The sequence below is a fragment of the Pithys albifrons genome, chromosome 1 (assembly GCF_047495875.1).
Source record: "Pithys albifrons albifrons isolate INPA30051 chromosome 1, PitAlb_v1, whole genome shotgun sequence".
NCBI classification, from domain to species: Eukaryota; Metazoa; Chordata; class Aves; order Passeriformes; family Thamnophilidae; genus Pithys; species Pithys albifrons.
Genome location: NC_092458.1, coordinates 124,243,122 through 124,263,998, shown reverse-complemented (window position 1 = coordinate 124,263,998; position 20,877 = coordinate 124,243,122). Strand labels below are relative to the sequence as shown.

Genomic DNA, 20,877 nt, shown 5'->3' with positions numbered 1-20,877 from the left:
CTGACTGATTTTCATTTAATATTAGCAATGTTCTTTCTATTCTTTTGATGACATAAACCAGTTAATTTCTGCTGAAATAACACCAATATTAATAAATTTTTTTTTAATATTATCAATACTACCAATAAAAGACACATTCTGGTTGCTTGTAATTAAAATTTGAGCAAAGACTTAAGGAGGTGAGTTTGAAAGAAGTGGCATCAACCTCTATATACAATAATGAATCAACAATAATCAGATGTATCATTAATAAAACATCTTTAGGGCTTAATATTTGCCTGAAATATTGTCTGAAGAAATAACTGTCCCAAGAGAACATGAGAGATGATGAAAATCTGTAGTGTGGGAAAACCAGCCTTTCTCTTCCACTCTTGGCACACCCTCAGAAAAAAGTTAAACACAAAGGATAACTGGGAGTCTCGAAAACAAATGACTCTGATGTCCCCAAGCATCAGAAAAGGTCTTTGTTGAAGGAGTTTTCTGAATGTTTTGGGGTTTTTGCTCTTGAATTTTGCATTGTAAGAATCTGCTCTTTGTAACAACGTGACAGTATTTGGTGCCAGTGGAAAATGTTGAACTGGGTGTTTGTGCTTAGAAATGTTTTCTGAGAGTGAAGAATGAGAGTTGAGACTGAGATGGAAACTCAGGTCTTAGGGGCAGTTCACCAAAGTCCTGATCCTGCACAACTCGTGTTGTGTTCACACAAGTCAGAATTGATGCTCCTGATGTGATGGTAAGAAGGGCAGAATCGCAGCTGAAGGAGTGGCCTGGGTTGGAAGGGACATTAAAGCCCACCCAGTGCCACCCCTGCCATGACAGGGACACCTCCCACCAGCCCAGGCTGCTCCAAGCCCTGTCCAACCTGGCCTGGGACACTCCCAGGGATGGGGCAGCCACAGCTTCTCTGCCCAACCTGTGCCAGGGCCTGCCCACCCTTCCAGCCAGAAATTCCTTCCCAATATCCCATCTAGCCCTGCCCTCTGGCACTTTGAAGCCATTCCCCTTTGTCCTGTCCCTCCAACCCTTGGAAATGGTCTCTCTCCATCTTTCTTGGGGCTCCTTCAGGTCCTGGAAGGCCACACTGAGGTCCCCCCAAAGCTTCTCCTCTCCAGGCTGGCCAATGCCAGCTGTGCCAGCCTTTCCTCCCAGCAGAGCTGCTCCATCCTCTGCCCATCCTGGGGCCTCCTCTGGCCTCTCCAGCAGCTCCATGTCCTTCCTGTGCTGCCCCCAGGGCTGGAGCAGCTCTGCAGGGGGGTCTCACCTGAGGGGCAGAGGGGCACAATCCCCCCTGTCCTGCCCTGCTGCCCATGCTGTGGATGCAGCCCAGGATACTGAACAAAAGGAAAGATAAAAGTTGTGCTGAGGAAGAAAAGGATGAAGCAGAAATCCTACAATGCCCCATAGCAAGAGAGACTACACTGGATTTGTATTTACTGTAACATACTATGTGCTTTTCTTACATGTCATTAAACACCAATTCAAAATAATTAGAGCTGTTAACAAAATTTCCAGACTAGCCTGGCACATGTAAATCTGAAAATGCTGTGACTGTTAAAGAACCCAAAGTAAGAAACATTTTTCTCTTCAAAAGCCTTCCCTGCAAGTCTGAGAGAGCAATAGGGACACTTCAGACTCCGACACTGGAGACAAGAAGAAGAGACCTTTAGGGGAAAGCACTCCCTCACAAAGCAGCTCTCTCCTGGGGTTTATCTGCTCCTGAAGTTCTTTCAGATTAGCTTATATTCTTTTTATCCCCCTGGAGTCAAATTCCTGGCATCCATAATTCAGCAGGTTTGGTCTGGAGTCATCTGAGGTCTCAGGATTCGTTAGTTCACTGTCTTTGGCAATAAATTCACAGGCATTTGGAGCTCAGGTTTTTGTGACAAAGGAAGGAACATCCTTTAGTTTAAAGTGAGTGTCCTGCCTGGGGCTGTTCCCCTGCAGGTGTATTGGGTGGGGTGTGTGGGCAGCAGAGCCAACAGGAGTGTCACTGGTGTGCCCCTACAGCCTGGCAGCATCTTAATTGGCTGCCACTTCCCTGCCAGCCATGCCCACTGCCAGTTCCAGCCTGGGGCGAGTTCCCTGCTCTCCCATCCCACATCGATTGTGCTGCAGCCGTGACAGGGCACGCGAGGTCCGTCCTCATCCAGCACCAGCAACTTCCACTCCTCCTTCCAGCAAAGGCTTTGGACAAACTGGATGTGGGGTGATAGCCCTGATAACCTCTTGATGGTTTGAGGGGAACACCTCAGCTCCTGGAGGGATCCATTGCCAGGAGACAGAGACTCCAGTGCCTCCCTGGAAGTGCTTAAGTCATATTATGGGGTAACCAAGGAATGGAGTGTTATGGAAATGACATGGCCTTTCTTTGCTGCACCCTGTGACACCCTGCAGAGCTCCAGGGAGTCACCCCTCAGGCATCTGTCTATCACCCTCAAAATATTGACTATAATCACTCAACCTCCCTAAAGAAAAAGGGTATAAAAAGAGATTGGGCATGAGCAAAAACTGGGGAGAAAAACTTTCACCACCTCTGGGAGGGCAACCTACGAGCTCTCCTGTCTCCTCCCACCCCATTGGACATTGCAGGGGTGAGCAACCAAATTCTTACTCTATTTTCCTATGCCCTTCTAATTATAATTAGCTATAACTCACTGAGTGTTTATGTGTTAGTGGGAACTGGCTCTATTCCTCCTGTTGCTTTTGTTTTGGGTCACTGAGTGGGTTTAAATGTGGTGTTGAGCTGTTGTGTTTGTGGTTAGCAATCCTCTGTTAGTTAAGGTTGTGTTGGGCTGTTGTGTTTGTGGTTAGCAATCCTCTGTTAAGGATGTATTGAGCTGTTGTGTTTGTGATTAGCAATCCTCTGTTAGTTAAGGTTGTGTTGAGCTGTTGTGTTTGTGGTTAGCAATCCTCTGTTAGTTAAGGTTGTGTTGAGCTGTTGCGATTGTGGTTAATAATCCTCTGTTAGTTAAGGTTGTGTTGGGCTGTTGTGTTTGTGATTAGCAATCCTCTGTTAGTTAAGGTTGTGTTGGGCTGTTGTGTTTGTGGTTAATAATCCTCTGTTAAGGTTGTGTTGGGCTGTTGTGTTTGTGGTTAATAATCCTCTGTTAGTTAAGGTTGTATTGAGCTGTTGTGTTTGTGGTTAGCAATCCTCTGTTAGTTAAGGTTGTATTGAGCTGTTGTGTTTGTGGTTAATAATCCTCTGTTAGTTAAGGTTGTATTGAGCTGTTGTGTTTGTGATTAGCAATCCTCTGTTAGTTAAGGTTGTGTTGAGCTGTTGTGTTTGTGGTTAGCAATCCTCTGTTAGTTAAGGTTGTATTGAGCTGTTGTGTTTGTGGTTAGCAATCCTCTGTTAGTTAAGGTTGTGTTGAGCTGTTGTGTTTGTGGTTAGCAATCCTCTGTTAGTTAAGGTTGTGTTGGGCTGTTGTGTTTGTGGTTAGCAATCCTCTGTTAGTTAAGGTTGTGTTGGGCTGTTGTGTTTGTGGTTAATAATCCTCTGTTAGTTAAGTTTGTTGTGGAGGATTTGTTGTCTGTAGAATGTGTTTTGTGCTGGTTTCTTTTGGGTTTTGTGTTGGGTTTTTTTGTCATCAATTAAATACAATCCTGCATCTGAATTTTATCACCAGCTAAGCAACCCATACAGTCATTTGTCTCATACTTGTATTAATAAAAGTTTTTTTCAGGAGCTGACACAGAGAAAGTGATTTTTCTTGCTATTAAGTGTGGTCCATAAACTGAGTATCAAAGACTTTTTCGGGCAGTTGCTGCCCTGTGTTGTCTCTTCAGGTGAGACACAGACAGACTGACCTGGGTTACATAAAGCTTTGATGTTCTGGGATGTTTATAGTTAATAAGTTCTCCCTGGCTTAAGTGTGATCCTCACAGGATGGTCAAAAACCTTTCCAGCCTGTGCTCTGTCCATTGTTCAACAGGCAGTGCTGGGTTCATAAAGCTTTGATTGTTCCAAAGGTGCTTAGAGCCAATAACTTCATATTAATACAGGAGTGGGATGAGAAATCTTTGCATTTCTGCCCCTCCTTTTCACCTGACTCTGGGCTGACCCAGAGACCTCTGAGCTCAGGGTGGGTGAAAGGGAAGCAATTTCCTCACCCCCTCCCTCTGCCTGCAGCACAGAGCACGTCTCTGACAGGACTTGAGGAAATGTCATCACCCCGAGGAGAACTTTGCAGCCATCACATTGCAAAAGGAACGACCGTGACAGGAGTGAGACATCCCAGAGATGCCAATTAGGGCTTGTAGGCAGGTTGTTTTCACTCAGAACACCTCAGGACCCTGCTGCATGTCATGAACAGCTGGAAAGCAGGAGGACAGTCTGATGGAATCAGAGAGGAAACTCCTTTCCATCACAGTGGACCTCATAATGACCTTTTGAAGATACTATCAAAGCATCATCATGGTTTTGAAGCCATTCCCACTTTTCCTGTCCCTCCAGGCCCTTGGAAACAGTCTCTGTCCATCTTTCTTGTAGCTCCTTCAGGTCCTGGAAAGCCTAAATGTCTTGCAGTAATTCTTATCCCACAAAGTATTCCAAATTGAAGAGGATGTTTCTCTGAATATCTGATTTTTCCTGTTGGCCAAACACACCAGGATGAACATTTTATACCTTCCTGCATCCTTCATATTTGCTCTCCCACCTTCCCTGCTCTGCTTTAGCTATTTGCAGGCCTCATTTGGGTTAAAAATGATCCCCAGGGCATGGGAACAACAGGGAAAGAAGGGAACAAAAGCCACAGGGGAAATAATTTGGCTCCTGGTTACATTTGAGAGATGGGGCTGATTGCAATGGGATGGAGTTCAACAAGGCCAAGTGCAGGTCCTGCCCTTTGGCCACAACAACCCCCTGCAGCGCTCCAGGCTGGGCACAGAGTGGCTGGAGAGCAGCCAGGCAGAGGGACCTGGGGGGACTGAGGGACAGGAAGCTCAACAGGAGCCACCAGTGTGCCCAGGTGGCCAAGAAGGCCAAGGGGATCCTGGCCTGGATCCAAACTAGCGTGGCCAGCAGGCCCAGGGCAGTGACCCTTCCCCTGGACTCTGCCTTGGGGAGGCCACACCTTGAGTGTTGTGTTCAGTTCTGGGCCCCTCAGTTGAGGCAAGAGATTGAGGGGCTGGAGCGGGGCCAGAGAAGAGCAACGAGGCTGGAGAAGGGACTGGAGCACAAGTGCTGTGGGGAGAGGCTGAGGGAGCTGGGGGTGTTCAGCCTGGAGAAGAGGAGGCTCAGAGGTGACCTCAGCACTGTCTGGAACTCCCTGAAGGGAAGTTCTGGCCAGGTGGGGGTTGGTCTCTTCTCCCAGGCACTCAGCAATAGGACAAGGGGGCACGATGGGCTCAAGCTCTGCCAGGGGAAATTGAAGTTGGAGAGCAGAAAGAAATTCTTTGCAGAGAGAGTGCTCAGGGATTGGAATGGGCTGCTCAGAGAGGGGGTGGATTCCCCATCCCTGGAGGTTTTTCAGCTGAGCTTGGCCGTGGCACTGAGTGCCATGATCTGGTAAAGGGACTGGAGTTGGACCAAGGGTTGGACTCGATGATCTTGGAGGTCTTTTCCAACCCAATCCATTCTATGATTCTATGATTTCTGTGCTCAGCTTTGGAGTATTCTGAGATTAGATGAGGCAAATTGCCTAACTCAGGCTCGAAAGAAATTTCAAAATGCATATGGATTTTAAGGAATTCTTGGACAGTTCCCTGGGGCTCATTGTAATTATGGTGGCTTTCTATTAATTCTGTGCAAGTGTTGTAAAATAATAACTTGGGGCAATGAGTGGTCTTATTTGGTATTCATTTCTGCTTCTGTATCAGCTCTAAGGGACTATGCTGAAAAATTAAGCACAATGTTCCTTTCTAGTTTGCACTTTAGCTGTTGCATAAAAACCATTTTCCCTCTCACTTTTTATTTTTTAACTTTTCAAGGAGAACAGATCTCTCAAGTCAAGGGCTCTGTCACGATCCCTCTGTCCATCACCATAAAGGTCCTGTAGGAACAGGACAGAAAATATTAAACCACTTTTTTTTCCTCACCAATTTTCCCTACAAGGTGACAGATCCTCTGAGAACATAAATGCAAAATGTGACAAAAATACAGACTGTAATCCCTGCTGGCAAAAAAAAATAACAGACTTTGAGGAACCTCTGCCTGAGTGTTGTCTCAGTTTTCCTCTTAGTCTGACATGAATCTCAGGTATTGTGGGGTTTTCTTGCTGTAGAAACATCCAGAAAATCTTTATGGAGGAGAGAATTTTGATGGAGAGAAAAACACAGAGCAGTAGAGGGAAGGGGATTGATTTTTTTTCTGGAGCTGTGCAGGGATTTGAGCAGAGGAAAAGAGAGAAGCACAACCCTTGGGTGAAACAGAAAGGCCAATAGTAATTCTGTTATATTGGTACCACCATCAAGCCATTTCTTCAGGGCTTTGAAACCCTCTAAGGCCTTCAATGCCCTTCTTTATTGTCTCAATCCCAAGACAAAGGCCCTGCAGTTCAAGCCACGTGCCCACTCTATGCCAGCTTGTTTCTTTCCAATTCCATTTATTTCATTTTGGTCTGGATTACCTTTAAAATGAGCACTGAGCTACAGAATTTTCCTTCCACCTTGCAACTCTGCCAATGATTTATGAAAAATATTTTAAAATGTTATGAAATCGTCTGAAAATTTCATCAAAGCCTTGCATGAAGCATGAACACATCCTCAGCCAGAGCAGCAGGAAATCCTCACCTGAAGCTGCATTCTGTCTTAAAGGAGTCAGAGAAAAGCAGTTGGCAGGACAAAGAGGCATCCTAAAGGAGGTTGTCCCAGTTGAGCAGTGGGACCAGTTTGTCCCTGTGTGGGTGTGACCAAAGCTGGGCATTCTCCACCCTCCATTCATTGCCCACCAACTGTTCCCAATGGCCCATTGGCAGCAGCTGCCCAGGGCACAGCTGAGCCCTCAGGCTGGGAGCTGGCTGGGAAAGAAGCCTGGCAGAGGAGCTGGGAGAACTGCCCTGCAGGGACTCCTTGGCACCTCCACACCCACCTGAGGGCTCAGCTCTGCTCAGGGGCCAGCAACGATTCCAAAATCCCCCCTGACTGCCAGAGTCAGATCCCCCAGGGTGGAACTCCGTGCCCTGGGAGAGGCACTGGGGGCTCCCACCTGCACCTCAGGGGAGACAATCTTGAGGTTTTGGGACTTCTGGGACCACTCTTTGGATCTTGAGGAGGAGCAGACCCTGGCCAGGAGGAGCCCACCACTCTCCACCAGACTGTGCCATCATCTGCACCAACAGGATTTTCCCTTCCTATTTTGGACTCAGAGGAACCACGTGGGGCTCAGCACAGGGGCCACCAAACCCCCCTGTGTTTGTGCCCCAGGGGGTGGGTTACACTGCTGGGGTTGGGGGTTAAACCCAATTTCTCTTTGTGCCATTGCATTTATTGTAATATTGTTATTAAATTGTAACTCTGACCTATAATCTGTCCCGAGTTGGGTTCATTTCTCCTGCCAGTTTCCCTTTAAACCAGCACAGAAATGAACTGTACTTTTTGGGGCTTGGATTCACAATCAGTTCTAAGGTATTAAGGAGGTCACTCCTCAGGCTATTCAGATCATGCAGACACTCTGCTTGCTTTCCCCTAACACCTTCTGCCAAGATTCCTTCCCTTTGCTTCAGGAAAGTTGGGAAAAGTCCAGCAAGTGCCTCATGCCCAGGGGAGATGGTGTTTATCTCCTTCCACCTTTGCTAACAGGCCCTTCCTCTGTTCCATCCATCACCCATAATCATCCAACTCTCCACCATGCAGTAACACCTCATGGGGTCACAGGATGCTTCTGAGAGTCACATTGCACATCCACAGATATTAATGGAGCAAAGTTGCAATCCTTACAGGATTATCATCATTGTCCAGGGGCACCTCCCACCAGCCCAGAGTGCTCCAAGCCCTGTCCAACCTGGCCTTGGACACTTCCAGGGATGGGGCAGCCACAGCTGCTCTGCCCAACCTGTGCCAGGGCCTCAAATGGGGGTTGGATCTGGATGATCTTTAAGGTCCCTTCCAAGCCAAACCATTCCAGGATTCTGGGATGTTCTGCCCCCTCTGTTGTGTCTCCCTGGTCTGCAGCACTTTATTTTGGGATGTGTTGTCCCTGATACCGAAATATTTATTTGGAGCTGGTAGTGGTGCCTCAGCCCTGCAATGGCATTTGGGAGGAGATACAGGGAATGATTTCAAAGGAATGAAAGGAAGTGGTTTGGGAGAATAAAAAGGCAAGGAAGTGCTTCCCTAGGAACAGGATTTCTCTACATAAACAGAAAAAACCCCAGCAAACAACTTTCTAATATAAATGAGTCATGAATATCTGTGTTTCTGTCTTCCTACAGTCCCTGGTTAAGCAGAGTCAAACATTCCTCCCTTTTGAAGTCAATTCTTTTAAGCTTGCAGAGGTTGTGGAGCTAAGAAAGTTATGGAAAAGAGGGTGGTTTGCCAGGATTTCATCCTAAATTGTCTCCCAGTTTCATCCACAAACATTACCCAACTTGAGCCTCTCAGCCACAAGTAGCTCCATTATCCACATCCCATATTATGGCAAAAGCACAAATCACCTCACTCTGGTCACATCTTTAGGACAACACTCAGCTCTTACAAAGCAGTGAAATTAAGGAAAAGCTTCCCAGAGATATCTCTGGGCAATAATTCCTGATGGATGAATGTGGCCCAGGCAACAATCCTGAATAATTGCACTGCATTCAGTGGGACCTTCCGAAGCAACACATGCACTGACCTGAATCAAGTCAACGAGGCACTTCTTAAACCCACAAATAGTTCAATTCCACTCAAATAAAACTCAGGTTTACCAAGTCAGACATGGAGTAACTCCTTGGCTGGATTTAAATCCCAACACTCGTGACTCAAGCAGTGCATGAAGAAAATAGCAGCCCTTGTTCTGGGGATTCCTATTTTCTTTTGGGGTTTCTTTTAGGAGAGGAATGATTTATGATGAAGTTTAGAGAGAGGACAGGGTTGAATGAGATCTCTGGATGCAAGCACTGCTTTCTGGCATCACATCAGGGAGGGGGACAGATGGAAAAAGAAAGTGGTTGAACTTCCTATTTGTACTCACTCATCGACTCTGTCAATTTGGCCATCTCTGTTTCTCTTTGGGGCTTCTCCTGGGGGAACAGACAAAATAAAAAAAACAAACATATATTTATAATATATAAACACACTTGAGTGCAAGTGGTGCTGTGAGGGGAGGACATTATTCCAACACATAGTTTTGTTTTATTTAAGGATTTAACTTCACTCCTGCACCTTTGGGAGCTTGTTTCTTGCAGTTTCTCAATTTTGCCACCTATGAAGTGGGAAACTTGTGTTTATTTCTGTGCCTATGTGTGTATCTTGAGAAGTGATTGAAGTTAATCAAAGTGCTAATGGAGGAGGAAATCCTCCTCTGTTTCTCACTCTCTGTTCAAATTTGCAAGAGTGTTAGGCCTTCCTGACAAAAGATCAACCCACAAAACACTTTAACTGCAGGAAAGAAATATTGTTTAGAGATGAATAGATTTCCTGTGGAGTGTGGGGTGTGATGCTGGGCTGACACTGAGATGAACTCACTGAATTTCTGCCTTATTTCTATGATACAGTCCAACCTTCCGGGTTCTGTCACTTTTCTTTTACACTATTTTTTAAATTTATTTTTTATTTTTTTTCATTTCAGACAGTTGTTGCAGCTGTTGTAACTCAAACAGAGGTTTTCACCAATCAAGAACCCTTGAATTTGGTGAAACCCAATGCCCAGAACATCCCTCAGCCAGAGAAACGAAGACAGGGTCCAGTCTCCTGATATCAGCACCGAAGTTTGGGCTGAAATAAAATTCCAAAGCCCTTTAAATCCTGTTTGGGTGCTTTTGAGGGGTTGCAATGGGGTTGTTCTCACACCTGAGTCCCAGCTCTCTGCCTTTACCAAGGCTGTGAGGGTTGATCTCCTGAGCCACAGCTGAGCAGATCTCAGTTCTTTTTCCCCCAAAAACCTCAGCAAGGGAGAGAAGTTCCACCAAAATATAACTTTAATGGGCAACAACCCCAACGAGATGCCCCCTGCCCCCCTCAGCCCTGGCACAAGGCACAGGTTGCTGGGCAGGGTGACCTTCAGGAGCTGCTGGAGTGGCTGGGGACAGGACTCAGTGTGGTGGCATCTCCCTTTGGCTGGGTCTGTGCCAAAAACCAGCACTGGGCAAAGCCACAGGCTGGGAATGGGGTGGGAATGGTCCCTGCCAGGTGTTGTTTGCCAGGAGAGATGTGGATTTCCATTCTTGTTTAGCTCTGGCAGGGGCAGACCCTGCTGCAGAGGTGCCAGGCTGTCTCAAGAGCCACCCTGCTGCTTTATCTAACACTTGGATCATCTCATGACCTGGAGGAGATGAACTCTGTGCATCTCTGTCTCAGAACCCCAGAATCCCTGGGGCTGGCAAAGTCCTGCCAGCCCCTGGAGCCCACCCTGTACCTCATGCCCACCTTGGCAAAGCCCTGCCACCACCTGGAGCCCACCCTGTGCCCAATGCCCACCTTGGCAAAGCCCTGCCAGCCCCTGGAGCCCACCCTGTACCTCATGCCCACCTTGGCAAAGCTCTGCCAGCCCCTGGAGCCCACCCTGTGCCCAATGCCCACCTTGGCAAAGCCCTGCCAGCCCCTGGAGCCCACCCTGTACCTCATGCCCACCTTGGCAAAGCTCTGCCAGCCCCTGGAGCCCACCCTGTGCCCAATGCCCACCTTGGCAAAGCCCTGCCAGCCCCTGGAGCCCACCCTGTGCCCCATGCCCACCTTGGCAAAGCCCTGACAGCCCCTGGAGCCCACCCTGTGCCCCATGCCCACCTTGCCCCCAGCCCAGAGCACTCAGTGCCACGGCCAGTCCTTCCTTGGGCACCTCCAGGGCTGGGCACTCCAAACCTCCCTGGGCAGCCCCTGCCAGTGCCTGCCCACCCTTTCCAGGCAGAAATTCCTGCTGCTGTGCCCCCTGCCCCTGCCTTGGCCCAGCCTGAGGCCGTGCCCTCTGCTCCTGTCCCTGTGCCCTGGGGCAGAGCCCGACCCCCTGTCCCGTCTCCCCCCCTCCTGGCAGGGATTGCACAGCCAGAAGGTGCCCCCTGAGCCTCCTTTGCTCCAGGTGAGCCCTCCCAGCTCCCTCAGCCCCTCCTCACCTGACTTACTCTTCAGTAATCACCTTATCTCACTACTGGCTTTTATCTGGTGCAAAATCCTAAAGAATATTTTCTATACCAAATAAGGCACTTCTTGCACTTCAGAAAAATGAGATTTCTACTAAACAAACCCCACTCACATTTCACAGTAATAGGAAAACTTGAAATTCATGAAATAAACAGACAATACTTCCCAGCTGTGTTCAGACACCCCTTAGGGCATGGAATATTAATAAAAGGTTTAAGGTTATGTCCTGACTCTGGGTGAGGTTAATGCCCTAAGCCACACTGACAGTGGGACATCAGCATCAGATTCATGAGAGGAAAAAAAGGAAGGAAGGAAGAAAGAAGTAGCACAAGAGTGTCAGGCTATAAAAAATAATAAGAAAAAGGTCTTGCATGGAATTCATCATCAAAGGAAAGCACAACACTGTGAAAACCATCAGGAATTTGTGTCCATGTTGCTTTATGGTGTGACCTTAAAACACCTCCTTCTGCTGCAGGAATAAACAGGTGGGAAAGATCCATTTGATCCCTGAAGATGGAAGGTTGGAATTAACATACTAATAACCAGTTCTGATTTTAAAAATCAATGTTTTGGTCTTACATATTAATAAATACTGTTTACTAATGATGAAGTCCATTCTAATCACATGGAAAAATCACAGAATCCTAGAATGGATTGGGTTGGAAAAGACCTCTGAGATCATCAAGTCCAACCCTTGGGCCAACTCCAGTCCCTTTACCAGATCATGGCACTCAGTGCCACGGCCAAGCTCAGCTGAAAAACCTCCAGGGATGGGGAATCCACCCCCTCTCTGGGCAGCCCATTCCAATGCCTGAGCACTCTCTCTGTAAAGAAGTTTTTTCTGATCTCAACCTTCAATTTCCCCTGGCAGAGCTTGAGCCCATCGTGCCCCCTTGTCCTATTGCTGAGTGCCTGGGAGAAGAGACCAACCCCCACCTGGCCAGAACTTCCCTTCAGGGAGTTCCAGACAGTGCTGAGGTCACCTCTGAGCCTCCTCTTCTCCAGGCTGAACACCCCCAGCTCCCTCAGCCTCTCCCCACAGCACTTGTGCTCCAGTCCCTTCTCCAGCCTCGTTGCTCTTCTCTGGCCCCACTCCAGCCCCTCAATCTCTTTCCTGAACTGCGGGGCCCAGAACTGAACACAACACTCAAGGTGTGGCCTCCCCAAGGCAGAGTCCAGGGGAAGGGTCACTGCCCTGGGCCTGCTGGCCACGCTAGTTTGGATCCAGGCCAGGATCCCCTTGGCCTTCTTGGCCACCTGGGCACACTGGTGGCTCCTGTTGAGCTTCCTGTCCCTCAGTCCCCCCAGGTCCCTCTGCCTGGCTGCTCTCCAGCCACTCTGGGCCCAGCCTGGAGCGCTGCAGGGGGTTGGGGTGGCCAAAGGACAGGACCTGCACTTGGCCTTGTTGAACTCCATCCCATTGCAATCAGCCCCATCTCTCCAGTCTCTCCAGATCCCTCTGCAGAGCCCTCCTGCCTTCCAGCAGGTCGACACTCCCTCCCAACTTGGTGTCATCAGCAAATTTGCTGCTGGTGGTCTCAATCCATCATTTCCTTTTAAACTGAAAACATTAAATAGAATACATAAGGAGAAGGTTTTAAGTTTTTGAGTTTAGTTTATTATCCTTAAAAGAAATAGCCAGGACTGCAAAAGTTCTGATCTTCTTTCTTTAGAAAATAAAGATGTGACTCTTATTCTCATTAGGATGGATTAAAAATTTCAACCCCATTTTCCAGGTATTTTATTGAGAAATTTAATCTTTTGCACTGTTATCAATGAAGTTTAGACTCTTTATGATGTTATTCTCTCAAGTTTTGTACTTTCCCCTTTCTGTAGTGATCACTGGGATGTGCACACACAAATATAAAGTTCTGGAAACTGAGGAAATTTTTCTACTCTTCTGTTTTACTGAAATGGGCTATTTTAAGAAAGTTTGAACAGCTCTAAGAAATTTCCTTTTTGATGGCAGATAAAGAAGGAATCCCATCCTGTCTGACAGAATGAGTTCTACCAGATTAACTTGGGGGAAAATAAAGCATTAGAACATACTTTTTGTCCTGACTTCAGCAGATGTGACTTTGAATACAGACTGACAGAGGAGTAAGATTTGCTGCCTTAAAAAAAAAAAAAAAAAAACCAACCCAAACCCCAAAACTAAACGACAAAACAAAACAACAAAAGGAGCAAACAACAAAACAAGACAAGAAAAAAGCAAACACGGTGTTTCGTTCCAGGGCAGGAGTTGCCCGTGGTTGTGTTCCCTCTTGGGATTACTGGGCAAACAAGAATTGCCACCTCAGAGGCAAAGCAGAGCTGATTTTTCATCTCTCTTCTCACAGTGTGGTTCATATTTTGGTTTTTTTTTTTCCCTCACAGAGTGATTTCTGCAGGGGTTTGAATCCCTGGGTTGTTGCTGACAGTGCCTGTTCTGAGGAGAAGAACCCAAATCTTCCACAACCTCAGGGGGAGCAGCAGAGACTCTGCTCCCTTTGCACACCCCTGTGAGATGTTTCTGCCTTCCTGGGTGCATAAAAAGCAAAAACAAATCCTGATTTTCAGGTTTTAAATTACAATGGATGAAATGGTGATGCAGGAAGGGATGTGTGAAATGTAAATTTTTATGTGAAGCACAACTTAAACTAGTAAAAAGGGTTATGTAAAATGGTACTTTATAATTCTGGTACTGTTTGTTTGTGAGCTCCTTCAGCTGATGGTGTAAGAAAGAGGCTGAAAACTCTCCTTTCCTAATGGAGTTTATGTTTTAAAGATATTTCCTTCATTTCAGACAAACCCAGTCCTACAACACCTCCAGATTGTGGTGTCCTGTCTTGCATTGAATTTATCTCCAATTATTATCATGCTGTTGCAACATTCCTGGATTTAAAGTCCTTCTCCAAATGAAAACCCAGCAAGTGTGGCCTTTAGATCCCTCTTTTACTTCTCAGCCAAAGAAAATCAGGTTCTTTTGGACAAAGGTCTCCCTGCCTGACTCCCCACACTGCACAGGTTCTGCCAGAGGTGCCCATGAAAACATCAGGAGTGCCAAGAGGGTGGTGCAGACAATATTTCCAGTGTCATGCAGGAGCAGAGGGTAAGGATTGTATCAAATTCCAGATGGGAATCGAAGCACTGAGTGCCTGTGGCTCTTGTTTTGTAAGGAATAAATTGTGGGCAAGAGAGTGCCTGGACTGTCTGTCATTTTTCTGATGGAAGGACATGGGCACATCCTGGAACTTGCTCTTCAGTGGCTGTTGGTTTCAGCTGGTACTAATTAATAAGATCATTATCACCGATGTCACAGAATCACAGGATGGGTCAGGCTGGAAGGGACCACAGTGGGTCTCTGGTGCCACCTCCCTGCTCAGGCAGGGCCATCCCAGAGCAGATGGCACAGGATTGTGTTCAGATAGAATCACAGAATGGATTGGGTTGAAAAAGACCTCCGAGATCATCAAGTCCAACCCTTGGTCCAACTCCAGTCCCTTTACCAGATCATGGCACTCAGTGCCACGGCCAAGCTCAGTTGAAAAACCTCCAGGGATGGGGAATCCACCCCCTCTCTGGGCAGCCCATTCCAATGCCTGAGCACTCTCTCTGCAAAGAATTTCTTTCTGCTCTCCAACTTCAATTTGCCCTGGCAGAGCTTGAGCCCATCGTGCCCCCTTGTCCTATTGCTGAGTGCCTGGGAGAAGAGACCAACCCCCACCTGGCCAGAACTTCCCTTCAGGCAGTTCCAGACAGTGCTGAGGTCACCTCTGAGCCTCCTCTTCTCCAGGCTAAACACCCCCAGCTCCCTCAGCCTCTCCCCACAGCACTTGTGCTCCAGTCCCTTCTCCAGCCTCGTTGCTCTTCTCTGGACCAGATGGGTCTGGAATATCTCCAGTGAGAAGACTCCACACCCTCTCTGGTCTCTAGTCAAAGCTGGGTCACTGCACAGCAAAGAAGTTCTTCCTCATGTCCAGATGGAACTTGCTGGGCATCAGTTCCTGCCCGTTCCTCTTGTGGCATTGCTGGGTCCCCCAAGCAGAGCCTGGTCTCTGCTCCCTCCCTGAGGCACTGCCAGCCATGGGGAGGTGCCCTCAGTGTCCCCTGCTCTGCCCCCTCCCTGCAGGCACTGCCAGCCATGGGGAGGTGCCCTCAGTGTCCCCTGCTCTGCCCCCTCCCTGCAGGCACTGCCAGCCATGGGGAGGTCCCTCTCAGGGGCTGCTCTGGAGGCTGAACAGCCCCAGCTCCCTCAGCCTCTCCTGCTCCCAGAGATGCTCCAGGCCCTTCAGCACCGTTGTCACCTTCCACTGGACCTGCCCCAGGAGCTCCCTGTCCCTGCTGTGCTGAGGAGCCAGAACTGGACCCAGGACAGCAGATGTGTCTCCCAAGGCTGGGCAGAGGGGCAGGATCCTCTCCCTGACCTTCTGGAAATGCTCTTCCCAATGTCCCCCAGAATCCCATTTGGCTCCCAGGACACACTGCTGGCTCACAGACAGTATTGTTGTCCCCCAGCACCTTCAGGTCCTTCTCCTCAGAGCTGCTTTCCAGCAGCTCAGCCCTCAGCCTTCGCTGGTGCCTGGGGTTATTCCTCCTGTATTTGTCTTTCTTGAACTTCAGAGAGTTCTTCTCTGTCATCTCTCCAACTTCTGAGCTCCTGAGGTCCTTCTGAAGGGCTGCACACCCTCTGGCGAGTTTTTTCTTATTTACTGCCCAGCTGAAACATCTCTTGAACTTTTGTCAGTTCACAAGTCCAGAGGTTCACCAACATGCTGGGAATCTGCTGAAGTAGCCTCAAAGTTTGGCTAAAATGTCTCAAAGTGTTAACTCAGCTGATTGGGCCAAAACTCAGACCCATTACATCCATTGCACACACTTTTTTTTTTTTGTGGAGCTTTGTTACTTCTGACAGGAATTCAATGGCCAATCCCCAGTAATTTCCTTGACACCTCCTTTAAGGCAATAGCTGTTCCATCCTAAATGCAAATTCAAGAAGCAAAGGGAATTTTAGCTCAGAGCAATCTGTCTTGGGATATCTTCAATTACTTTTCAAACTACATGGAAATGGTTTTATGTTTGAGGCACAATTAAGTGGGGCTAAGAGGATTTCAGTTTATAACAATGTCTTTGCTGCTGGTGACATCTTCAAATGCTTTCCAGTAATGAATTAGATCCTGGCTCTCAGGCAAATGCAGCACTCAAAAAGTGTCGTTCATCTGAGCAAGAGCCTCCACTCAGCCCTCAAAAACACACCTTGTTTTCACAGAATCATAGAATGGATTGGGCTGGAAAAGAGCTCCGAGATCATCAAGTCCAACCCTTGGTCCAACTCCAGTCCCTTTACCAGATCATGGCACTCAGTGCCACGGCCAAGCTCAGTTGAAAAACCTCCAGGGATGGGGAATCCACCCCCTCTCTGGGCAGCCCATTCCAATGCCTGAGCACTCTCTCTGCAAAGAATTTCTTTCTGATCTCCAACTTCAATTTCCCCTGGCAGAGCTTGAGCCCATCGTGCCCCCTTGTCCTATTGCTGGGAGTTGCTTTTCATGCCCAAGTGTCCCAAAGATAAAAAATAAAGGATATCTTGTTCATTTTTACTATCCTGCCTTGCCCACCCCAAGAAAGGAGGTTGGTCCCATCACTTCTGGAACTAACTCTTGGGGCAGGGACTGTACTGATGATATTCATGCAGGATCCAGCCCAGTGTGATCCCAAGCAAATTGGCTCCATCCTCAGCTTTAAAGCTTGGATTCCTAGCCAGTAATCTTCATTCCCATGCAGTTATCCCTATTTCTGAATGGCTAAGAACACATTTTATGGGACTATCTGTGCTTTGGCACGAGAGGGGATTTCAATTTGCAGCAGTTGGAATGAGCTTAAAATACAATATTTGAACAGCTGAAGTGAGCAGAGTTCACCGAGGGGGTGCCTGAGTTGGGTTCACCACAATTATCCAGCAGCAGGGGTGGCCTGGGCTCATTAATGTGTTCAGAAGTCATAAAACACTCTCAGCAGCTCTGATATGAGATGTCTTACATGGAGGAGATTTGCATTAGCAGCAGGAGGAACTGAATTTATTTCTCTGGGTTCTAGAATCGAGTTGGGTTTTTTGTTTTTTTTTTTTACATTTCTCGTAATTTTTAGTCAACTTACTCATCGTTCACACTCGGTCTGTGGAATATGCATGGGGGGGAAAAAAAAAAAGAAAAATCTCTGGTTTTTTCCAGGCAGAAAATCGAGCAGCAATTTCAGAGAAGCTTGTCAAGTCCCCTCAGCCTCAAGATCCAAAGCTTGCAGAGTTGGGGATTTAAATCCATTGCCAAATGCATTGTCATGCCCTAACTAGGAGGAACAAATAGTCACATATTATTAACCAGTGTGGGGTAGTTCTGAGTGCAGCAAATCCTTTTAGCAACAGAATCAGCAAAGATAAATTTTACTGACTGCTGTGGAGTGAGTATGAACATCTGATGTATTTCTATCTACCAGAACACAAGTAAATAAAATACAGTTTCAACAAGAGAGAGAGAAAAAATATGAGTATTTTCAAGAGAGAGAATATTCATATTTATGAAAAAAAAAATAAAGAGAGACTTTATGGTTTTGGCATTTTAAGTAAGATTTAAGCTGTAGGAAGGCTCAAGTTTTCTGTTTCACTTCACCTGAAGAACTTCACAATTTTGGACCATAAAAATCTATTGCTGAGAACATGAATCTGAAAAATTATTTTAAACCCCCTACCTTTGGCAGCAAATCTGAGAACTACAGGTTTAAGCAGCAAACTTATTTAAGTGTCCTGAATTCATAGTGGTAACAGTGCCAGAAAATGCCAATTATTTCACTAACAATTCTGGTTTATATTACACAGTGAGAGGTTAATAAAGAAACACTTTGGGTGCCACAAGGACCAAAAATGCAGCCAAGTAAATTTGTGGTATCATTACAGGATTAAAGGCAGGTCTATTTGCCCTTTCTTTGCTCTAGAGGGTGAAGCACAACAGCTTAATTTTCATCTCCTATTACAAACATCCTACAGAGACTCTGAAGATTTATTTGATCCTTTCAGATCCCAATAAAATCACATTTATTTTAAGGCAATAAGTTGGGTTGACCAAACACCAGGAGAGCTTCCACTTGTGTATTTTACAGTCAATGAAGTCCTTTTGAGAAGTTCAGCTTGGGTGTTCTAACAGAGACTTAAAAATGCTTATCTGATCTTTTCAGCTGTCAATAATACTTATGCAAAGTTTCCCATGTCTCTGGTTTCTGTGCCCCACAAAGAGAAAATCTCAACTAATTATTCATGTTCTTGCAGCACAAAATTCCAGATTTCAATAAGAATCACATAAAGAATATTTACAAACTGAGGATTTCACATGAAAAACGAAGGTAGAAACATGCCTGGACTAGTCTAGAAACCATTATTTTGACTATTTAAGAGAATAAGGATCTAATAAAATATGTTTTATTTATTGCTTGCCTTGATTCATTATAAAAATAACTCCTCACTGAGCAGAGCAGATCAAACATCTCCAAACTGAACCTAATTCCTTGGGTGCCTTGTGAGACTTAAATGATGAACACACAACAAGAGGAACTGACATTTTTGCTTTGTTTTGGGCTATGATCATGTTCATTCAATGAAAGTTCTCAAACAAGGACTGTCTTCACTGTCAGGTTTGGCTCTGATTGAAAAACACCAAAGTATCTCACACAGTTGCCAATTTTAGAGGCCTTTTGTTGTTAAATCTACATAAAAAGAAGATCTTCAAAGGCAGGTATGTTGAAAAAGAACAAGTGATGTGTCAGATGATGCAAAAAATGCTAATAATGATCATACCTCCCTGTGCTACTGAAAAATACCTGAAAATTCCTCCCATTTACTACTCCCTGGGAGAAAATTGAATTTTTGGTTGCTCACACAGATCTTTCTCAGAAAAAAAAAAGGCATTAAAAAAAGAGAAATGTTGAGGTAAACCTGCCTTGGGTTTGCTTTTACCACTGAACTTTCAGTGCTAATGAAGACAATAAAAGAGGTGCAGCAGAAAAAGCCCAAATGTGGGTATTGGACACATCTTGTGGTCCATGTCACCAAATGTGGATACACAATCTAAGCAGGTTATGTAGCATGAAAAGAGAGAAATCAGCCCCTCCAAAGGCAAGTTGTTCAGGTGCCTCAGTCAGATCATAGAATCATAGAATGGATCGGGTTGAAAAGACCTCCGAGATCATCAAGTCCAACCCTTGGGCCAACTCCAGTCCCTTTACCAGATCATGGCACTCAGTGCCACGGCCAAGCTCAGCTGAAAAACCTCCAGGGATGGGGAATCCACCCCCTCTCTGGGCAGCCCATTCCAATGCCTGAGCACTCTCTCTGCAAAGAATTTCTTTCTGATCTCCAACTTCAATTTCCCCTGGCAGAGCTTGAGCCCATTGTGCCCCCTTGTCCTATTGCTGAGTGCCTGGGAGAAGAGACCAACCCCCACCTGGCCAGAACTTCCCTTCAGGCAGTTCCAGACAGTGCTGAGGTCACCTCTGAGCCTCCTCTTCTCCAGGCTGAACACCCCCAGCTCCCTCAGCCTCTCCCCACAGCACTTGTGCTCCAGTCCCTTCTCCAGCCTCGTTGCTCTTCTCTGGCCCCACTCCAGCCCCTCAAGATCTTTCCTCAACTGAGGGGCCCAGAACTGAACACAACACTCAAGGTGTGGCCTCCCCAAGGCAGAGTCCAGGGGAAGGGTCACTGCCCTGGGCCTGCTGGCCATGCTAGTTTGGATCCAGGCCAGGATCCCATTGGCCTTCTTGGCCACCTGGGCACACTGGTGGCTCCTGTTGAGCTTCCTGTCCCTCAGTCCCCCCAGGTCCCTCTGCCTGGCTGCTCTCCAGCCACTCTGTGCCCAGCCTGGAGCGCTGCAGGGGGTTGGGGTGGCCAAAGGGCAGGACCTGCACTTGGCCTTGTTGAGCTTCATGGTGCATCCTTCCTCTCTACCCTGCAACCCACATGGACTATGCACCCCCTGTGCAGTTCCCAGGTAGGGCCTCTCTGCTTCTTGAACCCTGGAGGATCAGCCACAGTGTCCCCTCAAGTCTACAGACTCTGGAGATATTCTTATCTAATGAGATACACAATATGTTATCAGTGAATCACAGAATCTTCAAGGCTGGAAAAGACCTTTGAGCTTGTCCAGTCCCACAATCACCAGCACCACCTGAATCACTCCTAACCAGTGTTCCCAAGAGCCACACCCTGATGCCTCTGGGACACTTTAAGGGACTCCATCACCGTCCTGGGAAGCTTATTCCAAGGCCTGACAACTCTGGCAGGGAATATTCTCTTCTAATCTCTGATCTCAGCCTGCCCTGGTGCAGTTTGAGGCCATCTCCTCTCCCCCTTCCCCTGGCCATGGCAGAAGAGCCTGACCCCCCTCACTGCCCCCTCCTCTCATAGATTTGTGCAGAGCAATGAGGTCCCCCCTGAGCCTCCTCTTCTCTAGGCTGTATTATAACTCATAAAAATAATGTATAGAATCATTGCATCAATCAGAATGGTTTGGGTTGCAAGGGACTTCAAAGATCATCTCATTCCCATCCCCTCTCATGGGTAGGGACACCTCCCACCAGCCCAGGGTGCTCCAAGCCCTGTCCAACCTGGCCTGGGACACTCCCATGGATGGGTCAGCCACAGCT

At 47.1% G+C, this 20,877-nt stretch overlaps 1 protein-coding gene across 2 annotated transcripts in view; it reads right to left on the bottom strand.

The window, feature by feature from the left end:
- Positions 1–20,877, bottom strand: part of KCNJ6 (potassium inwardly rectifying channel subfamily J member 6) — a 168,497-nt gene that overhangs the window by 95,550 nt on the left and 52,070 nt on the right. Inside the window, exon 2 of one of the 2 annotated variants that reach the window (XM_071566955.1) lies at positions 9,110–9,158. The exons of the other annotated variant lie outside the window; for it this stretch is intronic. Within the exon in view, the coding sequence (XP_071423056.1) occupies positions 9,110–9,134 (25 nt within the window). The 5' untranslated portion in view covers positions 9,135–9,158. The remainder of the gene's footprint in view (positions 1–9,109; positions 9,159–20,877) is intronic. 2 annotated transcript variants of the gene reach the window in all.